Here is an 18,731-nt window from a genome sequence, read left to right as displayed (position 1 = left end):
GCCAGCATACCATTTGCCTTCTTAACCGCCTGCTGCACCTGCATGCTTACCTTCAGCGACTGGTGCACAAGGACACCCAGGTCTCTTTGCACTTCCCCTTCTCCCAATCTACTGCCGTTCAGATAATAATCTGCCTTCCTGTTTTTGCCACCAAAGTGGATAACCTCGCATTTATCCACATTATATTGCATCTGCCATGCCTCTGCCCAATCACCCAACCTGTCCAAATCATCCTGGAGTTTCTCGGCATCCTCCTCACAGCACACACGCCGAACCCAGTTTTGTGTCATTTGCAAACTTGGAGATATTACATCTAGTTCCCTCATCTAGATCATTAATATATATTGTGAATAGCTGCGGGCCCAAGGACCGATCCCTGCGTTACCCCACTAGTCACTGCCTGCCACTCGGAAAAAGAGCCATTTATTCCAACTCTGCTTCCTGTCTGCCAACCAGTTCTCTATCCAAGTCAGTACCTTGCCCCCAATCCCATGTGCCTTAACTTTGCACGCTATTCTCTTATGCGGGACCTTATCGAAAGCCTTCTGAAAGTCCAAATACACCACATCCACTGGTTCTCCCTTTCTATTCTACCAGTCACATCCTCAAAAAATTCCAGTATTCCTATGTTGCTATGTCTCTTTGGTTGTGTCTAAGAGTATTGTGAGGGGGGAAGAGGAAAGGCCAAGAATCAAAATTTTGACCAGACCAATGATTTTGGATCAGGGACTGCCCCTTTAAGGCTCCATTCACAAAATGGAGACGGCGCGCTGATCTCCCGGGACAACGGCGGCAGCAACCAATCAGGGCGGCGGGCCGAGGAGGGGCGGGGTGGAATGATTGACAGGATGAAGGCCCCGCCCCTCCGCCCCAGCCCGCCCCGCCCTCCCGCGGTTGCCGGGGAAACGGCATCAACGGTCAACCCAAGGCAGCGGCGGCCTCGCGCTCGGCTCCCATTGGCCCAGGCAGGGTAGGGTGGGCGGGAGGCGGCAACCGGCGCTGCGATTGGGCCAGCGGCCGTCAGTCAGGTCAAGGGTGGGCGGGACGCCGCGCTGTGATTGGGCGGACGGCCGTCAATCAGGTCAAGGGTGGGTGGGCCCGGCGGCCAATTCGGGAGCGCGGCGGCCGAAGAGAAAATCAGCGGAAGGTGAGAAACCCCAAAACCAACCCCCCCCAATCCTCAAACCCCGAAATTAACCCATAAATTCCCCACTAAACCCCCCAATTAACCCACTAAACCCATAAAATCCCCACTAAACCCCCAAAAACCCATAAAATCCCCACTAAACCCCCAAAAACCCATAAAATCTCCACTAAACTCCAACAAGACCCATAAAATCCCCACTAAACCCCAACAAGACCCATAAAATCCCCACTAAACCCCAACAAGACCCATAAAATCCCCACTAAACCCCAACAAGACCCATAAAATCCCCACTAAACCCCAACAAGACCCATAAAATCCCCACTAAACCCCAACAAGACCCATAAAATCCCCACTAAACCCCAACAAGACCCATAAAATCCCCACTAAACCCCAACAAGACCCATAAAATCCCCACTAAACCCCAACAAGACCCATAAAATCCCCACTAAACCCCAAGACCCATAAAATCCCCACTAAACCCCAAGACCCATAAAATCCCCACTAAACCCCAACAAGACCCATAAAATCCCCACTAAACCCCAACAAGACCCATAAAATCCCCACTAAACCCCAACAAGACCCATAAAATCCCCACTAAACCCCAACAAGACCCATAAAATCCCCACTAAACCCCAACAAGACCCATAAAATCCCCACTAAACCCCAACAAGACCCATAAAATCCCCACTAAACCCCAACAAGACCCATAAAATCCCCACTAAACCCCAACAAGACCCATAAAATCCCCACTAAACCCCAACAAGACCCATAAAATCCCCACTAAACCCCAACAAGACCCATAAAATCCCCACTAAACCCCAACAAGACCCATAAAATCCCCACTAAACCCCAACAAGACCCATAAAATCCCCACTAAACCCCAACAAGACCCATAAAATCCCCACTAAACCCCAACAAGACCCATAAAATCCCCACTAAACCCCAACAAGACCCATAAAATCCCCACTAAACCCCAACAAGACCCATAAAATCCCCACTAAACCCCAACAAGACCCATAAAATCCCCACTAAACCCCAACAAGACCCATAAAATCCCCACTAAACCCCAACAAGACCCATAAAATCCCCACTAAACCCCAACAAGACCCATAAAATCCCCACTAAACCCCAACAAGACCCATAAAATCCCCACTAAACCCCAACAAGACCCATAAAATCCCCACTAAACCCCAACAAGACCCATAAAATCCCCACTAAACCCCAACAAGACCCATAAAATCCCCACTAAACCCCAACAAGACCCATAAAATCCCCACTAAACCCCAACAAGACCCATAAAATCCCCACTAAACCCCAACAAGACCCATAAAATCCCCACTAAACCCCAACAAGACCCATAAAATCCCCACTAAACCCCAACAAGACCCATAAAATCCCCACTAAACCCCAACAAGACCCATAAAATCCCCACTAAACCCCAACAAGACCCATAAAATCCCCACTAAACCCCAACAAGACCCATAAAATCCCCACTAAACCCCAACAAGACCCATAAAATCCCCACTAAACCCCAACAAGACCCATAAAATCCCCACTAAACCCCAACAAGACCCATAAAATCCCCACTAAACCCCAACAAGACCCATAAAATCCCCACTAAACCCCCAACAAGACCCATAAAATCCCCACTAAACCCCAACAAGACCCATAAAATCCCCACTAAACCCCAACAAGACCCATAAAATCCCCACTAAACCCCAACAAGACCCATAAAATCCCCACTAAACCCCAAGACCCATAAAACCCCCACTCAACCGCCCAAAACCCATAAAATCCCCACTGAACCCCAACAAGACCCATAAAATCCCCACTAAACCCCAACAAGACCCATAAAATCCCCACTAAACCCCAACAAGACCCATAAAATCCCCACTAAACCCCAACAAGACCCATAAAATCCCCACTAAACCCCAAGACCCATAAAATCCCCACTAAACCCCAAGACCCATAAAATCCCCACTAAACCCCAACAAGACCCATAAAACCCCCACTAAAACCCCCAAAACCCATAAAATCCCCACTAAACCCCAACAAGACCCATAAAATCCCCACTAAACCCCCCAAAACCCATAAAATCCCCACTAAATGCCAACAAGACCCATAAAATCCCCACTAAACCCCCAAAACCCATAAAATCCTCACTAAACCCCAACAAGACCCATAAAATCCCCACTAAACCCCAACAAAATGCCATAAAATCTCCCCAAACCGCAATAAAACCCCAATAAACCCCCCAAACCGCAATAAAATAAAGGGGTTGGTCAGATGGGTGGAACAGTGGCAAATGGAATGTAACCCTGAAAAGTGTGAGGTGATGCATTTTGGGAGGACTAGCAAGGCAAGGGAATACACAATGAATGGTAGGACCCTAGGAAAGACAGAGGATCAGAGGGACCTTGGTGTGCATGTACATAGATCCCTGAAGGCAGCAGGACAGGTAGATAAGGTGGTTAAAAAGGCATATGGGATACTTGCCTTCATTAGCCGAGGCATGGAATACAAGAGCAGGGAGGTTATGATGGAGCTGGACAAAACGCTAGTTAGGCCACAGCTGGAATACTGTGTGCAGTTCTGGTCGCCACACTATAGGAAGGATGTGATTGCATTGGAGAGGGTGCAGAGGAGATTCACCAGGATGTTGCCTGGGCTGCAGCACTTCAGCTATGAAGAGAGACTGGAAAGGCTGGGGTTGTTTTCCTTGGAGCAGAGAAGGCTGAGGGGGGACCTGATTGAAGTGTACAAAATTATGAGGGGCATAGATAGGGTAGATAGAAAGGAACTTTTCCCCTTAGTAGAGGGGTCAATAACCAGGGGGCATAGTTTCAAGGTAAGGGGCAGGAGGTTTAGAGGGGATTTGAGGAAAAACTTTTTTACCCAGAGGGTGGTTGGAATCTGGAACTCACTGCCTGAAAGGGTGGTAGAGGCAGGAACCCTCACAACATTCAAGAAGCATTTAGATGAGCACTTGAAACGCCATAGCATACAAGGCTACGGACCAAGTGCTGGAAAATGGGATTAGAATAGACAGGGCTTGATGGCCGGCGCGGACACGATGGGCCGAAGGGCCTCTTTCTGTGCTGTATGACTCTATGAAAACCCGAAATAAACCCAATAAAATCCCAATAAACCCCTTAACACAGAAACATAGAAGATAGGAGCAGGAGTCGGCCATTCGGCCCCTCGAGCCTGCTCCGCCATTCAATGCAATCATGGCTGATCATCCAAACTCAGTACCCTGTCCCTGCCTTCTCCCCATATCCCTTGATGCCCTTAGCCTTAAGAAATATATCGGAAACTCCTTCTTGAATATATTTAATGAATTGGCCTCAACTGTCTTCTGTGGTAGAGAATTCCACAGGTTCACCACTCTCTGGGTGAAGAAATTCCTCCTCATCTCAGTCCTAAATGGCTTACCCCTTATCCTTAAACTGTGACCCCTGGTTCTGGACTCCCCGGCCATCGGGAACATCCTTCCTGCATCTAGTCCGTCTAGTCCTGTTAGAATTTTATAAGTTTCAGTGAGATCCCCTCTCATTCTTCTAAACTCTAGCGAATATAAGTCAAATCGACCCAATCTCTCTTCATATGTTATTCCTGCCATCCCAGGTATCAGTCTGGTGAATCTTCGCTGCACTCCCTCCATGGCAAGAACATCCTTCCTCAGATAAGGTGACCAAAACTGCACATAATACTCAAGGTGTGGTCTCACCAAGGCCCTGTACAACTGCAGCAAGACATCCTTGCTCCTGCACTCGAATCCTCTCGCTATGAAAGCCAACATACCATTTGCCTTCTTAACCGCCTGCTGCACCTGCATGCTTACCTTCAGCGACTGGTGCACAAGGACACCCAGGTCTCGTTGCACTTCCCCTTCTCACAATCTATTGTCGTTTAGATAATCTGCCTTCCTGTTTTTGCCACTCCCAGGGCAGGTACAGCACGGGTTAGATACAGCGTAAAGCTCCCTCGACACTGTCCCATCAAACACTCCCAGGGCAGGTACAGCACGGGTTAGATACAGAGTAAAGCTCCCTGGACACTGTCCCATCAAACACTCCCAGGGCAGGTACAGCACGGGTTAGATACAGAGTAAAGCTCCCTCTACACTGTCCCATCAAACACGCCCAGGGCAGGTACAGCACGGGTTAGATACAGAGTAAAGCTCCCTCTACACTGTCCCATCAAACACTCCCAGGGCAGGTACAGCACGTGTTAGATACAGAGTAAAGCTCCCTCTACACTGTCCCATCAAACACTCCCAGGGCAGGTACAGCCCGGGTTAGATACAGAGGAAAGCTCCCTCTACACTGTCCCATCAAACACTCCCAGGGCAGGTACAGCACGGCGTTAGATACAGAGTAAAGCTCCCTCTACACTGCCCCACCAAACACTCCCAGGGCAGGTACAGCACGGGTTAGATACAGGGTAAAGCTTCCTCTACACTGTCCCATCAAACACTCCCAGGGCAGGTGCAGCACGGGTTAGATACAGAGTAAAGCTCCCTCAACACTGTCCCATCAAACACTCCCAGGGCAGGTACAGCACGGGTTAGATACAGAGTAAAGCTCCCTCTACACTGTCCCATCAAACACTCCCAGGGCAGGTACAGCACGGGTTAGATGCAGAGTAAAGCTCCCTCTACACTGTCCCATCAAACACTCCCAGGGCAGGGACAGCATGGGTTTGATACAGAGTAAAGCTCCCTCTACACTGTCCCATCAAACACTCCCAGGGCAGGTACAGCACAGGTTAGATACAGAGTAAAGCTCCCTCTTCACTGTCCCATCAAACACTCCCAGGGCAGGGACAGCACGGGGTTAGATACAGAGTAAAGCTCCCAATACAATACAATACAATACAAATCGCTTTATTGGCAGGATAAGGTACATCTTATGTTGCCAAGGCATCAAGATACATTTATGGTTGAACACATAAACGCGGTTCCATTCATACAGTGTATAAACAGGTATATCCCTGAGTTTAAAAATATACAATATGCTCTTGTCTTAGTTTCTACACTGTCCCATCAAACACTCCCAGGGCAGGGACAGCACGGGTTAGATACAGAGTAAAGCTCCCTCTACACTGTCCCATCAAACACTCCCAGGGCAGGTACAGCACGGGTTAGATACAGAGTAAAGCTCCCTCTACACTGTCCCATCAAACACTCCCAGGGCAGGTACAGCATGGGTTAGATACAGAGTAAAGCTCCCTCTACACTGTCCCGTCAAACACTCCCAGGGCAGGTACAGCACGGGTTAGATACAGAGTAAAGCTCCCTCTACACTGTCCCACCAAACACTCCCAGGGCAGGTACAGCACGGGTTAGATACAGAGTAAAGCTCCCTCTACACTGTCCCATCAAACACTCCCAGGGCAGGTACAGCACGGGTTAGACACAGAGTAAAGTTCCCTCTACACTGTCCCATCAAACACTCCCAGGGCAGGTACAGCACGGGTTAGATACAGAGTAAAGTTCCCTCTACACTGTCCCATCAAACACTCCCAGGGCAGGTACAGCACAGGTTAGATACAGAGTAAAGCTCCCTCGACACTGTCCCATCAAACACTCCCAGGGCAGGTACAGCATGGGTTAGATACAGAGTAAAGCTCCCTCTACACTGTCCCGTCAAACACTCCCAGGGCAGGTACAGCACGGGTTAGATACAGAGTAAAGCTCCCTCTACACTGTCCCACCAAACACTCCCAGGGCAGGTACAGCACGGGTTAGATACAGAGTAAAGTTCCCTCTACACTGTCCCATCAAACACTCCCAGGGCAGGTACAGCACGGGTTAGATACAGAGTAAAGTTCCCTCTACACTGTCCCATCAAACACTCCCAGGGCAGGTACAGCACAGGTTAGATACAGAGTAAAGCTCCCTCGACACTGTCCCATCAAACACTCCCAGGGCAGGTACAGCACGGGTTAGATACAGAGTAAAGCTCCCTCTACACTGTCCCGTCAAACACTCCCAGGGCAGGTACAGCACAGGTTAGATACAGAGTAAAGCTCCCTCTACACTGTCCCATCAAACACTCCCAGGGCAGGTACAGCACGGGTTAGATACAGAGTAAAGCTCCCTCTACACTGTCCCATCAAACACTCCCAGGGCAGGTATAGCACGGGTTAGATACAGAGTAAAGCTCCCTCTACACTGTCCCATCAAACACTCCCAGGGCAGGTACAGCACGGGTTAGATACAGAGTAAAGCTGCCTCTACACTCTCCCATCAAACACTCCCAGGCAGGTACAGCATGGGTTAGATACAGAGTAAAGCTCCCTCGACACTGTCCCATCAAACACTCCCGGGGCAGGTACAGCATGTGTTAGATACAGAGTAAAGCTCCCTCTACACTGTCCCATCAAACACTCCCAGGGCAGGTACAGCACAGGTTAGATACAGAGTAAAGCTCCCTCTACACTGTCCCATCAAACACTCCCAGGGCAGGTATAGCACGGGTTAGATACAGAGTAAAGCTCCCTCTACACTGTCCCATCAAACACTCCCAGGGCAGGTACAGCACGGGTTAGATACAGAGTAAAGCTCCCTCTACACTGCCCCCATCAAACACTCCCAGGGCAAGTACAGCACGGGGTTAGATACAGAGTAAAGCTCCCTCTACGCTGTCCCATCAAACACTCCCAGGGCAGGTACAGCATGGGTTAGATACAGAGTAAAGCTCCCTCTACGCTGTCCCATCAAACACTCCCAGGGCAGGTGCAGCACAGGTTAGATACAGAGTAAAGCTCCCTCAACACTGTCCCATCAATCACTCCCAGGGCAGGTACAGCACAGGTTAGATACAGAGTAAAGCTCCCTCTACACTGTCCCATCAAACACTCCCAGGGCAGGTACAGCACGGGTTAGATACAGAGTAAAGCTCCCTCGACACTGTCCCATCAAACACTCCAGGGCAGGTACAGCCCGGGTTAGATACAGAGTAAAGCTCCCTCTACACTGTCCCATCAAACACTCCCAGGGCAGGTACAGCACGGGTTAGATACAGAGTAAAGCTCCCTCGACACTGTCCCATCAAACACTCCCAGGGCAGGTACAGCACGGGTTAGATACAGAATAAAGCTCCCTCTACACTGTCCCATCAAACACTCCCAGGGCAGGTACAGCACGGGTTAGATGCAGAGTAAAGCTCCCTCTACACTGTCCCATCAAACACTCCCAGGGTAGGTACAGCACGGGTTAGATACAGAGTAAAGCTCCCTCTACACTGTCCCATCAAACACTCCCAGGGCAGGGACAGCACGGGTTAGATACAGAGTAAAGCTCCCTCTACACTGTCCCATCAAACACTCCCAGGGCAGGTACAGCACGGGTTAGATACAGAGTAAAGCTCCCTCTACACTGTCCCATCAAACACTCCCAGGGCAGGTACAGCACGGGTTAGATACAGAGTAAAGCTCCCTCTACACTGTCCCATCAAACACTCCCAGGGCAGGTACAGCACGGGTTAGATACAGAGTAAAGATCCCTCTACACTGTCCCATCAAACACTCCCAGGGCAGGTACAGCACGGGGTTAGATACAGAGTAAAGCTCCCTCTACACTGTCACATCAAACACTCCCAGGGCAGCTACAGCACGGGTTAGATACAGAATAAAGCTCCCTCTACACTGTCCCATCACACACTCCAGGGCAGGTACAGCACGGGTTAGATACAGAGTAAAGCTCCCTCTACACTGCCCCATCAAACACTCCCAGGGCAGGTACAGCACGGGTTAGATACAGAGTAAAGCTCCCTGTACACTGTCCCGTCAAACACTCCCAGGGCAGGTACAGCACGGGTTAGATACAGAGTAAAGCTCCCTCTACACTGCCCCATCAAACACTCCCAGGGCAGGTACAGAACGGGTTAGATACAGAGTAAAGCTCCCTCTACACTGTCCCATCAAACACTCCCAGGGCAGCGACAGCACAGGTTTGATTTTCTGTTTCCCACCCCTGCCATCCTGTGTCTTTCGCGATGGCCAGTTTAAGGAGCAGTTTGTGCGCTCGGGATTCGTCCGCACTCCTCTCTCTCAATTTTTTTTCTCTCGCAGGAAGAAGGAAGCTGAAGAATGGATGATCTGGTCAATTTTTCCCAGGGGAGCAGCACTGGCCCCAGCATCCGATCGTCCAGCATTTCCATGGCAACGACGGAAGCTATCGGCCTGGAGTCCACTGTATCGTCCAAGAAGAGCGACCCACCCAGAGGTAGTGTGGCTGCAGCACTCGAGAGCAGGGGCTGTGCGCGTTCCAACAGCAGAGGCTAACTCACACTGTCGGGGTCGGCCAGCAGGTTGCACACTGTGCTCGCCAGCCACGGGTGCTCCGGTTAATTAGCTAGTCTAGTGCTGGCCTTTAAATTGTGTAACTGGAACTGAAGTAAGATTGCTAGCGGGGCGGGCTGATGGGAGGGGACCTTTGCAACCTGCCTGATCTTCATCCTTACCTGACGTCTGCACTCGTGTACTTTTTAGTGTCAGCCGTGGTTCAGTGGGTAGCCCTCGCACCTCTGGGCCATGAGGTTGTGGGTTTGAGTCCCATCCCAGAGACGTGAGCCCATAATCCAGGCCGACACTCCCAGTGCAGCACTGAGAGAGTGCGCCGCACTGTCGGAGGGGCAGTACTGAGGGAGCGCCGCACTGTCGGAGGGGCAGTACTGAGGGAGCGCCGCACTGTCGGAGGGGCAGTACTGAGGGAGCGCCGCACTGTCGGAGGGGCGGTACTGAGGGAGCGCCGCACTGTCGGAGGGGCGGTACTGAGGGAGCGCCGCACTGTCGGAGGGGCGGTACTGAGGGAGCGCCGCACTGTCGGAGGGGCGGTACTGAGGGAGCGCCGCACTGTCGGAGGGGCGGTACTGAGGGAGCGCCGCACTGTCGGAGGGGCGGTACTGAGGGAGCGCCGCACTGTCGGAGGGGCGGTACTGAGGAGCGCCGCACTGTCGGAGGGGCGGTACTGAGGGAGCGCCGCACTGTCGGAGGGGCGGTACTGAGGGAGCGCCGCACTGTCGGAGGGGCGGTACTGAGGGAGCGCCGCACTGTCGGAGGGGCGGTACTGAGGGAGCGCCGCACTGTCGGAGGGGCGGTACTGAGGGAGCGCCGCACTGCCGGAGGGGCGGTACTGAGGGAGCGCCGCACTGTCGGAGGGGCGGTACTGAGGGAGCGCCGCACTGTCGGAGGGGCGGTACTGAGGGAGCGCCGCAGTGTCGGAGGGGCGGTACTGAGGGAGCGCCGCACTGTCGGAGGGGCGGGTACTGAGGGAGCGCCGCACTGTCGGAGGGGCGGTACTGAGGGAACGCCGCACTGTCGGAGGGGCGGTACTGAGGGAGCGCCGTACTGTCGGAGGGGCGGTACTGAGGGAACGCCGCACTGTCGGAGGGGCGGTACTGAGGGAGCGCCGTACTGTCGGAGGGGCGGGTACTGAGGGAGCGCCGCACTGTCGGAGGGGCAGTACTGAGGGAGCACCGCACTGTCGGAGGGGCAGTACTGAGGGATTGCTGCACTGTCGGAGGGGCAGTGCTGAGGGAGCACCGCACTGTTGGAGGGGCAGTACTGAGGGAGCGCTGCACTGTCGGAGGGGCAGTACTGAGGGAGCGCCGCACTGTCGGAGGGGCAGTACTGAGGGGGTGCTGCACTGTCGGAGGGGCAGTCCTGAGGGAGTGCCGCACTGTCGGAGATGCCGTTTTTTGCAGGAGATGTTAAACTGAGGCCCCGTCTGCCCTCTCAGGTGGACGTAAAGGATCCCATCGCACTATTTCGAAGGCAGTTCTCTCCGGTGTCCTGGGCCAATATTTATCCCCCAATCATCATCACTAAAAACAGATGATCTGGTCATTTATCACATTGCTGTTTGTGGGAGCTTGCTGTGCGCAAATTGGCTGCCGCGTTTCCCACATTACAACAGTGACCACACTTCAAAAAAGTACTTCATTGGCTGTAAAGCGCTTTGGGACGCCCTGAGGTGGTGAAAGCGCTGGAGAAATGCAAGTCTGTCTTTTCTTTTTCTAAACGCCCCAACCGATGGTCCAGACCGGGAATGACCCCTGGGTCCTTGTTACCCGTGTGGTTGTGCCCCACATTGAGGTTACCGAGCCAGCGCGCTATCCTTGCCCAGTGAGCGGATGAACCTTGTTCTGGTGTACACTCGGTTTCACGCTTTGCTTTGTTTTGGTGTTTCTCCCTCAAGCTGAATGGAAAGAAGAGCCGAAGATTGATTTGTTGCTGCAGTTAGAATCGGTCAGTCGGGTGAGTGAATTAAGTGATGGGGAAGGGCGAGATTGGGCGAGTTTGGTGGGTTCGAAATGCACACCCCTTCTTGCAGAAGGAGCTCGAATCGTACCCCGTAACTTTCTGGACCTTTTCATTTCTCCAAAGTCTCATTTTTCTTGCTGACATGCTGGGGGGAGGAGGGGAGGGGGGGGAAGAGGGGAGGGGGAGGGGGGGGAGGGGGAGGGGGGGGAAGGGGAGGGGGGTGGAGGGGAGGGGGGGGAAGGGGAGGGGGGTGGAGGGGAGGGGGGGTGGAGGGGAGGGGGGGAAGGGGAGGGGGGGTGGAGGAGGGGGGAGGGAGGGGGGAGGAGGGGGTGGAGGAGGGGGGAGGAGGGGGAGGGAGGGGGAGGAGGGGGTGGAGGAGGGGGGAGGAGGGGAGGGGGTGGAGGAGGGGAGGGGGGAGGAAGGGGGGAGGGGAGGGGGGAAGGAGGAGGAGTGAGGGAGGGAGGGAGGGAGAGGGGAGGGAGTTGGGGAAGGGGGGAGTTGGGGGAGGGGGGAGTAGCACAATGTGCCCCTCCCTGGACTTGGTTTCCAGTCCTATTCTTGTGTTTTTATGCAGTCAGGGGCAACCTTTCACCGAGAGTTTCATCGTGTTATGGAAGAAGTTACCAGGTAAAAGCAGAGAGTACAGATGGGTTCAAGAGCATGCACAGTTCTGGTCTCCTTATCTGAGGAAGGACAGACTTGCCTTGGAGGCGGTGCAATGAAGGTTCACCAGATTGATTCCTGGGATGAGAGGGCTGTCCTATGAGGAGAGATTGAGTAGAATGGGCCGATACTCTCTGGAGTTTAGAAGAATGAGAGGTGATCTCATTGAAACATATAAGATTCTGAAGGGGATGGTCCGGCAACGTCTCCATTTTAAAATTCTCATCCTTGTGCTCAAATCCCTCCATGGTCCTCGCCCCCCCCCCCCCTCCCTATCTCTGGAACGTCCTCCAGCCCTACAACCCCCCAAGATCTCTGCGTTCCTCCAATTCTGCCCTCTTGAGCATCCCCCGATTTCCATCGCTCCACCATTGGCGGCCGTGCCTTCAGCTGCCTGGGCCCCGAGCTCTGGAATTCCCTCCCTAAACCTCTCCGCCTCTCTCTCCTCCTTTAAGACGCTCCTTAAAACCGACCTCTTTGACCGAGCGTTTGGTCACCTGTCCTAATATCTCCTTATGTGGCTCGGTGTCAAATTGTGTCTGATAATCGCTCCTGTGAAGCGCCTTGGGACGTTTTACTACATTAAAGGCGCTATATAAATGCAAGTTGTTGTTGTATATCAGTGCAAGTCCTTTCTTCTTTCAGTGACACAGGGTAGATCAGATTCTTTGACACACACAAACCTTGGACCATCTATACCATCACACCTGGAAGTTTTCAGATTTACTCGACAACAATCATTTTTACAAACAAAAATAAGTCAGCAGGCCCAAAGTGCCTGTCCCTTTTCTGACTGCCTTCTAGTCCAAACCCTCAGTCCTAGTCCCGCCCGTGATGCACCCATGAGTCTTACATAAAAACATAAGAAATAAGAGCAGGAGTCGGCCGTACGGCCCCTCAAGCCTGCTCCGCCATTCAATAAGATCACGGCTGATCTTCCACCTCATCTCCACTTTCCCGCCCGATCCCCATATCCCTCGATTCCCCGAGAGTCCAAAAATCTATCGATCTCAGTCTTGAATATACTCAACGACTGAGCCTCCACAGCCCTCTGGGGTAGAGAATTCCAAAGATTCACCGCCCTCTGAGTGAAGAAATTCCTCCTCATCTCAGTCCTAAAGGCCGACCCCTTATCCTGAGACTGTGACCCCTGGTTCTAGACACTCCAGCCAGGGGGAAACATCCTCTCAGCGTCGACCCTGTCAATCCCCCTCAGAATCTTCTATGTTCCAATGAGATCACCTCTCATTCTTCTAAACTCCAGAGAGTATCGGCCCATTCTACACAATCTCTCCTCATAGGACAGCCCTCTCATCCCAGGAATCAATCTAGTGAACCTTCACTGCACCGCCTCCCAGGCAAGTCTGTGCTTCCTCAGATAAGGAGGCCAAGGGGGAACAATTGTGTTGTGCCCAGTGCCCCGAAAAAATTAGCGCCCCCGTGGCCAAAATTCATCAGTAGTGCCCCAAGAGGGAAGCGGGCGCTACTGGATGCGCCCCGTCTCCCTCTTAGGGTGCTGCGAGGGAATATTGCGGCGCTACGTGCCGCAGCGCGGTACTGCAGGCCTTCCTCCCCTTCTTAAAGGGGAGGGGCCTTGCGCAGCGCGACCCCGGGGCCCAGCTGGGCCACCAGGGATCGGGAGTGCCAGCAAAAGAGCCCGGCACTCAAGAGAAGTGCCGGGTTCAAGGAGCGCAGCCGGCAGTCCGCAAGGTGGGTGGGGGTGTGTGCTGCTCAGGAGGCCGGGGACAGCAACTGGGGGGGGGGGGGCGGGGCGGGGGGGCAGGTGCTGGCAGGCGGCCAGCAACAAAAATGGCCGCCCGGCACCTCGCCTTTAATTAGCACGGCCGCAGGTGGGCCTCCCCTGACCCCGTCGGACATAGCGTTCGGTGCTAAGCCACGGGGCGCTAATGATTACCGCCGCCGCTAACCTCCCGCTGAATTTCGCTCGCAGCGCCCGGGCGCTAGTTGCACCAAGCAACCAAATTTCCCCCCCCCAAAACTGTGCACAGTTCTCCAGCTGTGGTCTCACCAAGGCCCTGTACAATTGGAGCAAGACTTCCTTACTCTTAAACTCCAACCCCCCTTGCAATAAAGGCAAACATGCCATTGCTTTCCTTATTGCTTGCTGTACCTGCACGCTAACTCTCTGTGGTTCTTGCACGAGGACACCCAAATCTCTCTGAACACCAACATTTGAAAGTTTCTCACCATTTAAAAAATATTTAGTTTTTCTATTCTTCCAACCAAAGTGAATAACCTCACATTTCAACTCCACTTTCCTGCCCGATCCCCATATCCCTTGATCCCCCTAGAGTCCAACAATCTCTCGATCTCAGCCTTGAATATCCTCAACGACTGAGCCTCCACAGCCCTCTGGGCCAGAGAATTCCAAAGATTCACCACCCTCTGAGTGAAGAAATTCCTCCTCATCTCAGTCCTAAATGGCCGACCCCTTATCCTGAGACTGTGCCCCCTGGTTCCAGACACTCCAGCCAGGGGGAAACATCCTCTCAGCATCTACCCTGTCAATCCCCCTCAGAATCTTGTATGTTTCAATGAGATCACCTCTCATTCTTCTAAACTCCAGAGAGTATCGGCCCATTCTACACAATCTCTCCTCATAGGACAGCCCTCTCACCCCAGGAATCAATCTAGTGAACCTTCGTTGCACCGCCTCCAAGGCAAGTGTATCCTTCCTCAGATAAGGAGACCAAAACTGTGCCCAGTACTCCAGGTGTGGTCTCACCAAGGCCCTGTACAATTGGAGCAAGACTTCCTCACTCTTATACTCCAACCCCCTTGCAATAAAGGCCAACATGCCATTTGCCTTCATAATTGCTTGAATGTTATTGCAAATGGTATGTTGGCCTTCGTAGCGAGAGGGTTTGAGTACAGGAACAAGGATGTCTTGCTGCAGTTGTACAGGGCCTTGGTGAGACCACACCTTGAGTATTGTGTGCAGTTTTGGTCGCCTTATCTGAGGAAGGATGTTCTTGCCATGGAGAGAGTGCAGCGAAGATTCAGCAGGCTGATACCTGGGATGGCAGGAATGACGTATGAGGAGAGATTGGGTCAATTGGGCTTATACTCGCTGGAGTTTAGAAGAATGAGAGGGGATCTCATTGAAACTTATAAAATTCTAACAGGACTAGACAGACTAGATGCAGGAAGGATGTTCCCGATGGCGGGGGGAGTCCAGAACCAGGGGTCACAGTCTAAGGATAAGGGGTAAGCCATTTAGGACAGAGATGAGGAGGAATTTCTTCACCCAGAGAGTGGTGAACCTGTGGAATTCTCTACCACAGAAGGCAGTTGAGGCCAATTCATTAAATATATTCAAGAAGGAGTTAGATATATTTCTTAAGGCTAAAGGGATCAAGGGATATGGGGAGAAGGCAGGGACAGGGGACTGAATTTAGATGATCAGCCATGATCTCATTGAATGGTGGAGCAGGCTCGAGGGGCCGAATGGCCGACTCCTGCTCCTATCTTCTATGTTTCTATGTTAATGTTGTTTTGTGTGTTCAGGTCCTGGAGTAGGACTCGAACCCACAAACTCAGTGGGAAGAGCGCTTACCCCACTGAGCCAAGCTGACATCGCTGAGGGTGAGAAGCGGCTGGATCCAGGTCTGCTGCTTCGCGCAAGCGTCGCACTGCACCGTGCCGCCATCCCTGAAAACAACCCTGTCCCGACGTTTTCTGTTGCAGAAGGACCTCTTCAAAAGTCGGGTGGTGTTGGAGAATCTCCAGCCTGAAATGTGGACTGCGGAAGATAACCAGCTGTTGGAAGGGTTTGCCCAAGATGTGACTCAGAGGGTCCTGACCGTGCACATGGATCCGTACGCTGGGCTGCAGGTGATGCTGGGCACACCTTCACAGGTACGTTTCAATGTAGAATGATTCGGGAAAAGCACCATTCATCAGCACTTGGGCGGGTTAGGAACATAGGAACAGGAGGAGACCATTCAGCCCCTCGAGCCTGTTACACAGGAACAGGAGGAGGCCATTCAGACCCTCGAGCCTGTTACACAGGAACAGGAGGAGGCCATTCAGACCCTCGAGCCTGTTACACAGGAACAGGAGGAGACCATTCAGCCCCTCGTGCCTGTTACACAGGAGCAGGAGGAGGCCCATTCAGCCCCTCGAGCCTGTTACACAGGAGCAGGAGGAGGCCCATTCAGCCCCCTCGAGCCTGTTACACAGGAACAGGAGGAGGCCATTCAGACCCTCGAGCCTGTTACACAGGAACAGGAGGAGACCATTCAGCCCCTCGTGCCTGTTACACAGGAGCAGGAGGAGGCCCATTCAGCCCCTCGAGCCTGTTACACAGGAGCAGGAGGAGGCCCATTCAGCCCCCTCGAGCCTGTTACACAGGAACAGGAGGAGGCCATTCAGCCCCTCGAGCCTGTTACACAGGAACAGGAGGAGGCCCATTCAGACCCTCGAGCCTGTTACACAGGAACAGGAGGAGGCCCATTCAGACCCTCGAGCCTGCTCTGCCATTCATTTAGATCAGGGCTGATCTCTATCTTAACTCCATCTACCCGCCTTGGTTCCGTAACCCTTTATACCCTTACCCAACAAAAGTCTATCAATCTCAGTTTTGAAATCTCCAATTGACCCCCGGCCTCGACAGCTTTTTGGGGGAGAGAGTTCCAGATTTCCACCCCCCTTTGTGTGAAGAAGTGCTTCCTGACATCACCCCTGAACGGCCTGGCTCTAATTTTAAGGTTCTGCCCCCTTGTTCTGGACTCCCCCCACCAGAGGAAATAGTTTCTCTCTCTCCACCCGATCAACTCCTTTAATCATCTTCAACACCTCGATTAGATCACCCCTTAATCTTCTAAACTCGAGGGAATACAAGCCCAGTCTGTGCAACCTGGCCTCGCAATTTAACCCTTTTAGCCCCGGGTATCATTCTGGTGAATCTGCGCGGCTCCGCCTCCAAGGCCGATATAACATAAGAAATAGGAGCAGGAGTCGGCCACTTGGCCCCTCGAGCCTGCTGCGCCATTCAATAAGATCATGGCTGATCTTGGGCTCAAAGCCACTTCCCTGCCCGCTCCCCATAACCCTTCACTCCCTTATCTTGTAAAAATCTATCTCCGCCTTAAATATATTCAATGACCCAGCCTCCACGGCTCTCTGGGGCTGTGAATTCCACAGATTTACGACCCTCTGAGAGAAGAAATTCCTCCTCATCTCAGTTCTAAAAGGGCGACCCTTTATTCTGAGACTGTGCCCCCGAGTTCTAGATTTCCCCACGAGGGGAAACATCCTCTCTGCATCTACCCTGTCGAGCCCCCTCAGTATCTTATATGTTTCGATAAGATCACCTCTCATTCTTTTAAATTCCAATGAGTATAGGCCCAACCTGCTCAACCTTTCCTCATAAGTCAACCCCCTCATCTCAGTACAGTATATCCTTCCTGAGGGGCGGGGCCCAGAACTGAACGCGGTCACTCCAGGTGGGGTCTGACCCAGGCTCTGTACACCTGAAGCCTCCCTTCGTCCCCTTTATATTCCAGACCTTTTCGTGATAAAGGCCGACATTCCATTGATGTTTCAAATGATGTTTTGCACCTGTCCACCAGCTTTTAGTGATTTCCGGACCTGGACCTCTGTTGTGGAGTATTTTAAACCAACACTCGACACAAGGTTTTCGATCGATAGTCAAGTTGTCTTTATTGCACCAGTGGGGAGACGGTCTGCTCTGTCTTAGCCAGACTTTTCCAAATTGGTCCAGCAAGCACTGCATTTTTATACATTACAACACACGTCAAAATTCATTCCTGCCACCTGATTGGACCTTGGCCCACATGCATCTTCACTGATTGGTTGCCTATGCCGCGTTACATTAAAGTACCGCCTTTATTATCGGAAAAGTAATATGTCCGTTATCCCCTCAGCTGTTGTTGCACCTATGACCTTTGTTTATGCCGGATGGGGTCTCACCAACGTTGTACTTCTGACTCATTGTCCTCCTTTCCTGCCTCTCCAGGCCTCTTTACTTCCAACTCATTGTTTTACCTTCCTGCCAGAACAGAACTTACATCCTCGAGGCCTCTTATGGTTCAACATCCGACTATTTGCAATTGCCTCCAAGTGACACAGCATGCAATCGTTAATCATTCTAACACTACTGTGCTGTGAGGAGGATGCAGAGAAACTCCAGTACGATTTGGATAGGTTGGGTGAATGGGCAGATGCATGGCAAATGCAGTATAGTGTGGATAAATGCGAGGTTATCCACTTCGGTGGCAAAAACAGGAAGGCAGATTATTATCTGAACGGCAATAGATTGGGAAAAGGGGAAGTGCAACGAGACCTGAGTGTCCTTGTGCACCAGTCGCTGAAGGTAAGCATGCAGGTGCAGCAGGCGGTTAAGAAGGCAAATGGTATGTTGGCCTTCATAGTGAGAGGATTCGAGTACAGGAACAAGGATGTCTTGCTGCAGTTGTACAGGGCCTTGGTGAGACCACACCTTGAGTATTGTGTGCAGTTTTGGTCGCCTTATCTGAGGAAGGATGTTCTTGCCATGGAGGGAGTGCAGCGAAGATTCACCAGGCTGATACCTGGGATGGCAGGAATGACGTATGAGGAGAGATTGGGTCGATTAGGCTTGTACTCGCTGGAGTTTAGAAGAATG

The 18,731-nt window shown here is 52.3% G+C and overlaps 1 protein-coding gene across 1 annotated transcript in view; it reads left to right on the top strand.

Annotated features, from left to right (window-relative positions):
• Positions 1 to 9,230: 9,230 nt before the first annotated feature.
• LOC147091127 (dynein axonemal heavy chain 2-like) overlaps positions 9,231 to 18,731 on the top strand; it is a 141,610-nt gene continuing 132,109 nt past the window's right edge. The window contains exons 1-3 of the mRNA XM_085977168.1: positions 9,231 to 9,380; positions 11,355 to 11,413; positions 15,791 to 15,961. Of these exons, the coding sequence (XP_085833294.1) occupies positions 9,245 to 9,380; positions 11,355 to 11,413; positions 15,791 to 15,961 (366 nt within the window). The 5' untranslated portion in view covers positions 9,231 to 9,244. The remainder of the gene's footprint in view (positions 9,381 to 11,354; positions 11,414 to 15,790; positions 15,962 to 18,731) is intronic.

Source organism: Somniosus microcephalus, unplaced genomic scaffold, assembly GCF_052327205.1.
Source record: "Somniosus microcephalus isolate GS21.2 unplaced genomic scaffold, FLI_Smic_1.0 unresolved_chr4, whole genome shotgun sequence".
In the NCBI taxonomy this organism is placed as follows: domain Eukaryota; kingdom Metazoa; phylum Chordata; class Chondrichthyes; order Squaliformes; family Somniosidae; genus Somniosus; species Somniosus microcephalus.
The sequence above is the reverse complement of the archived record's forward strand: the minus strand, read 5'-3'. Positions and strand labels throughout refer to the sequence as shown.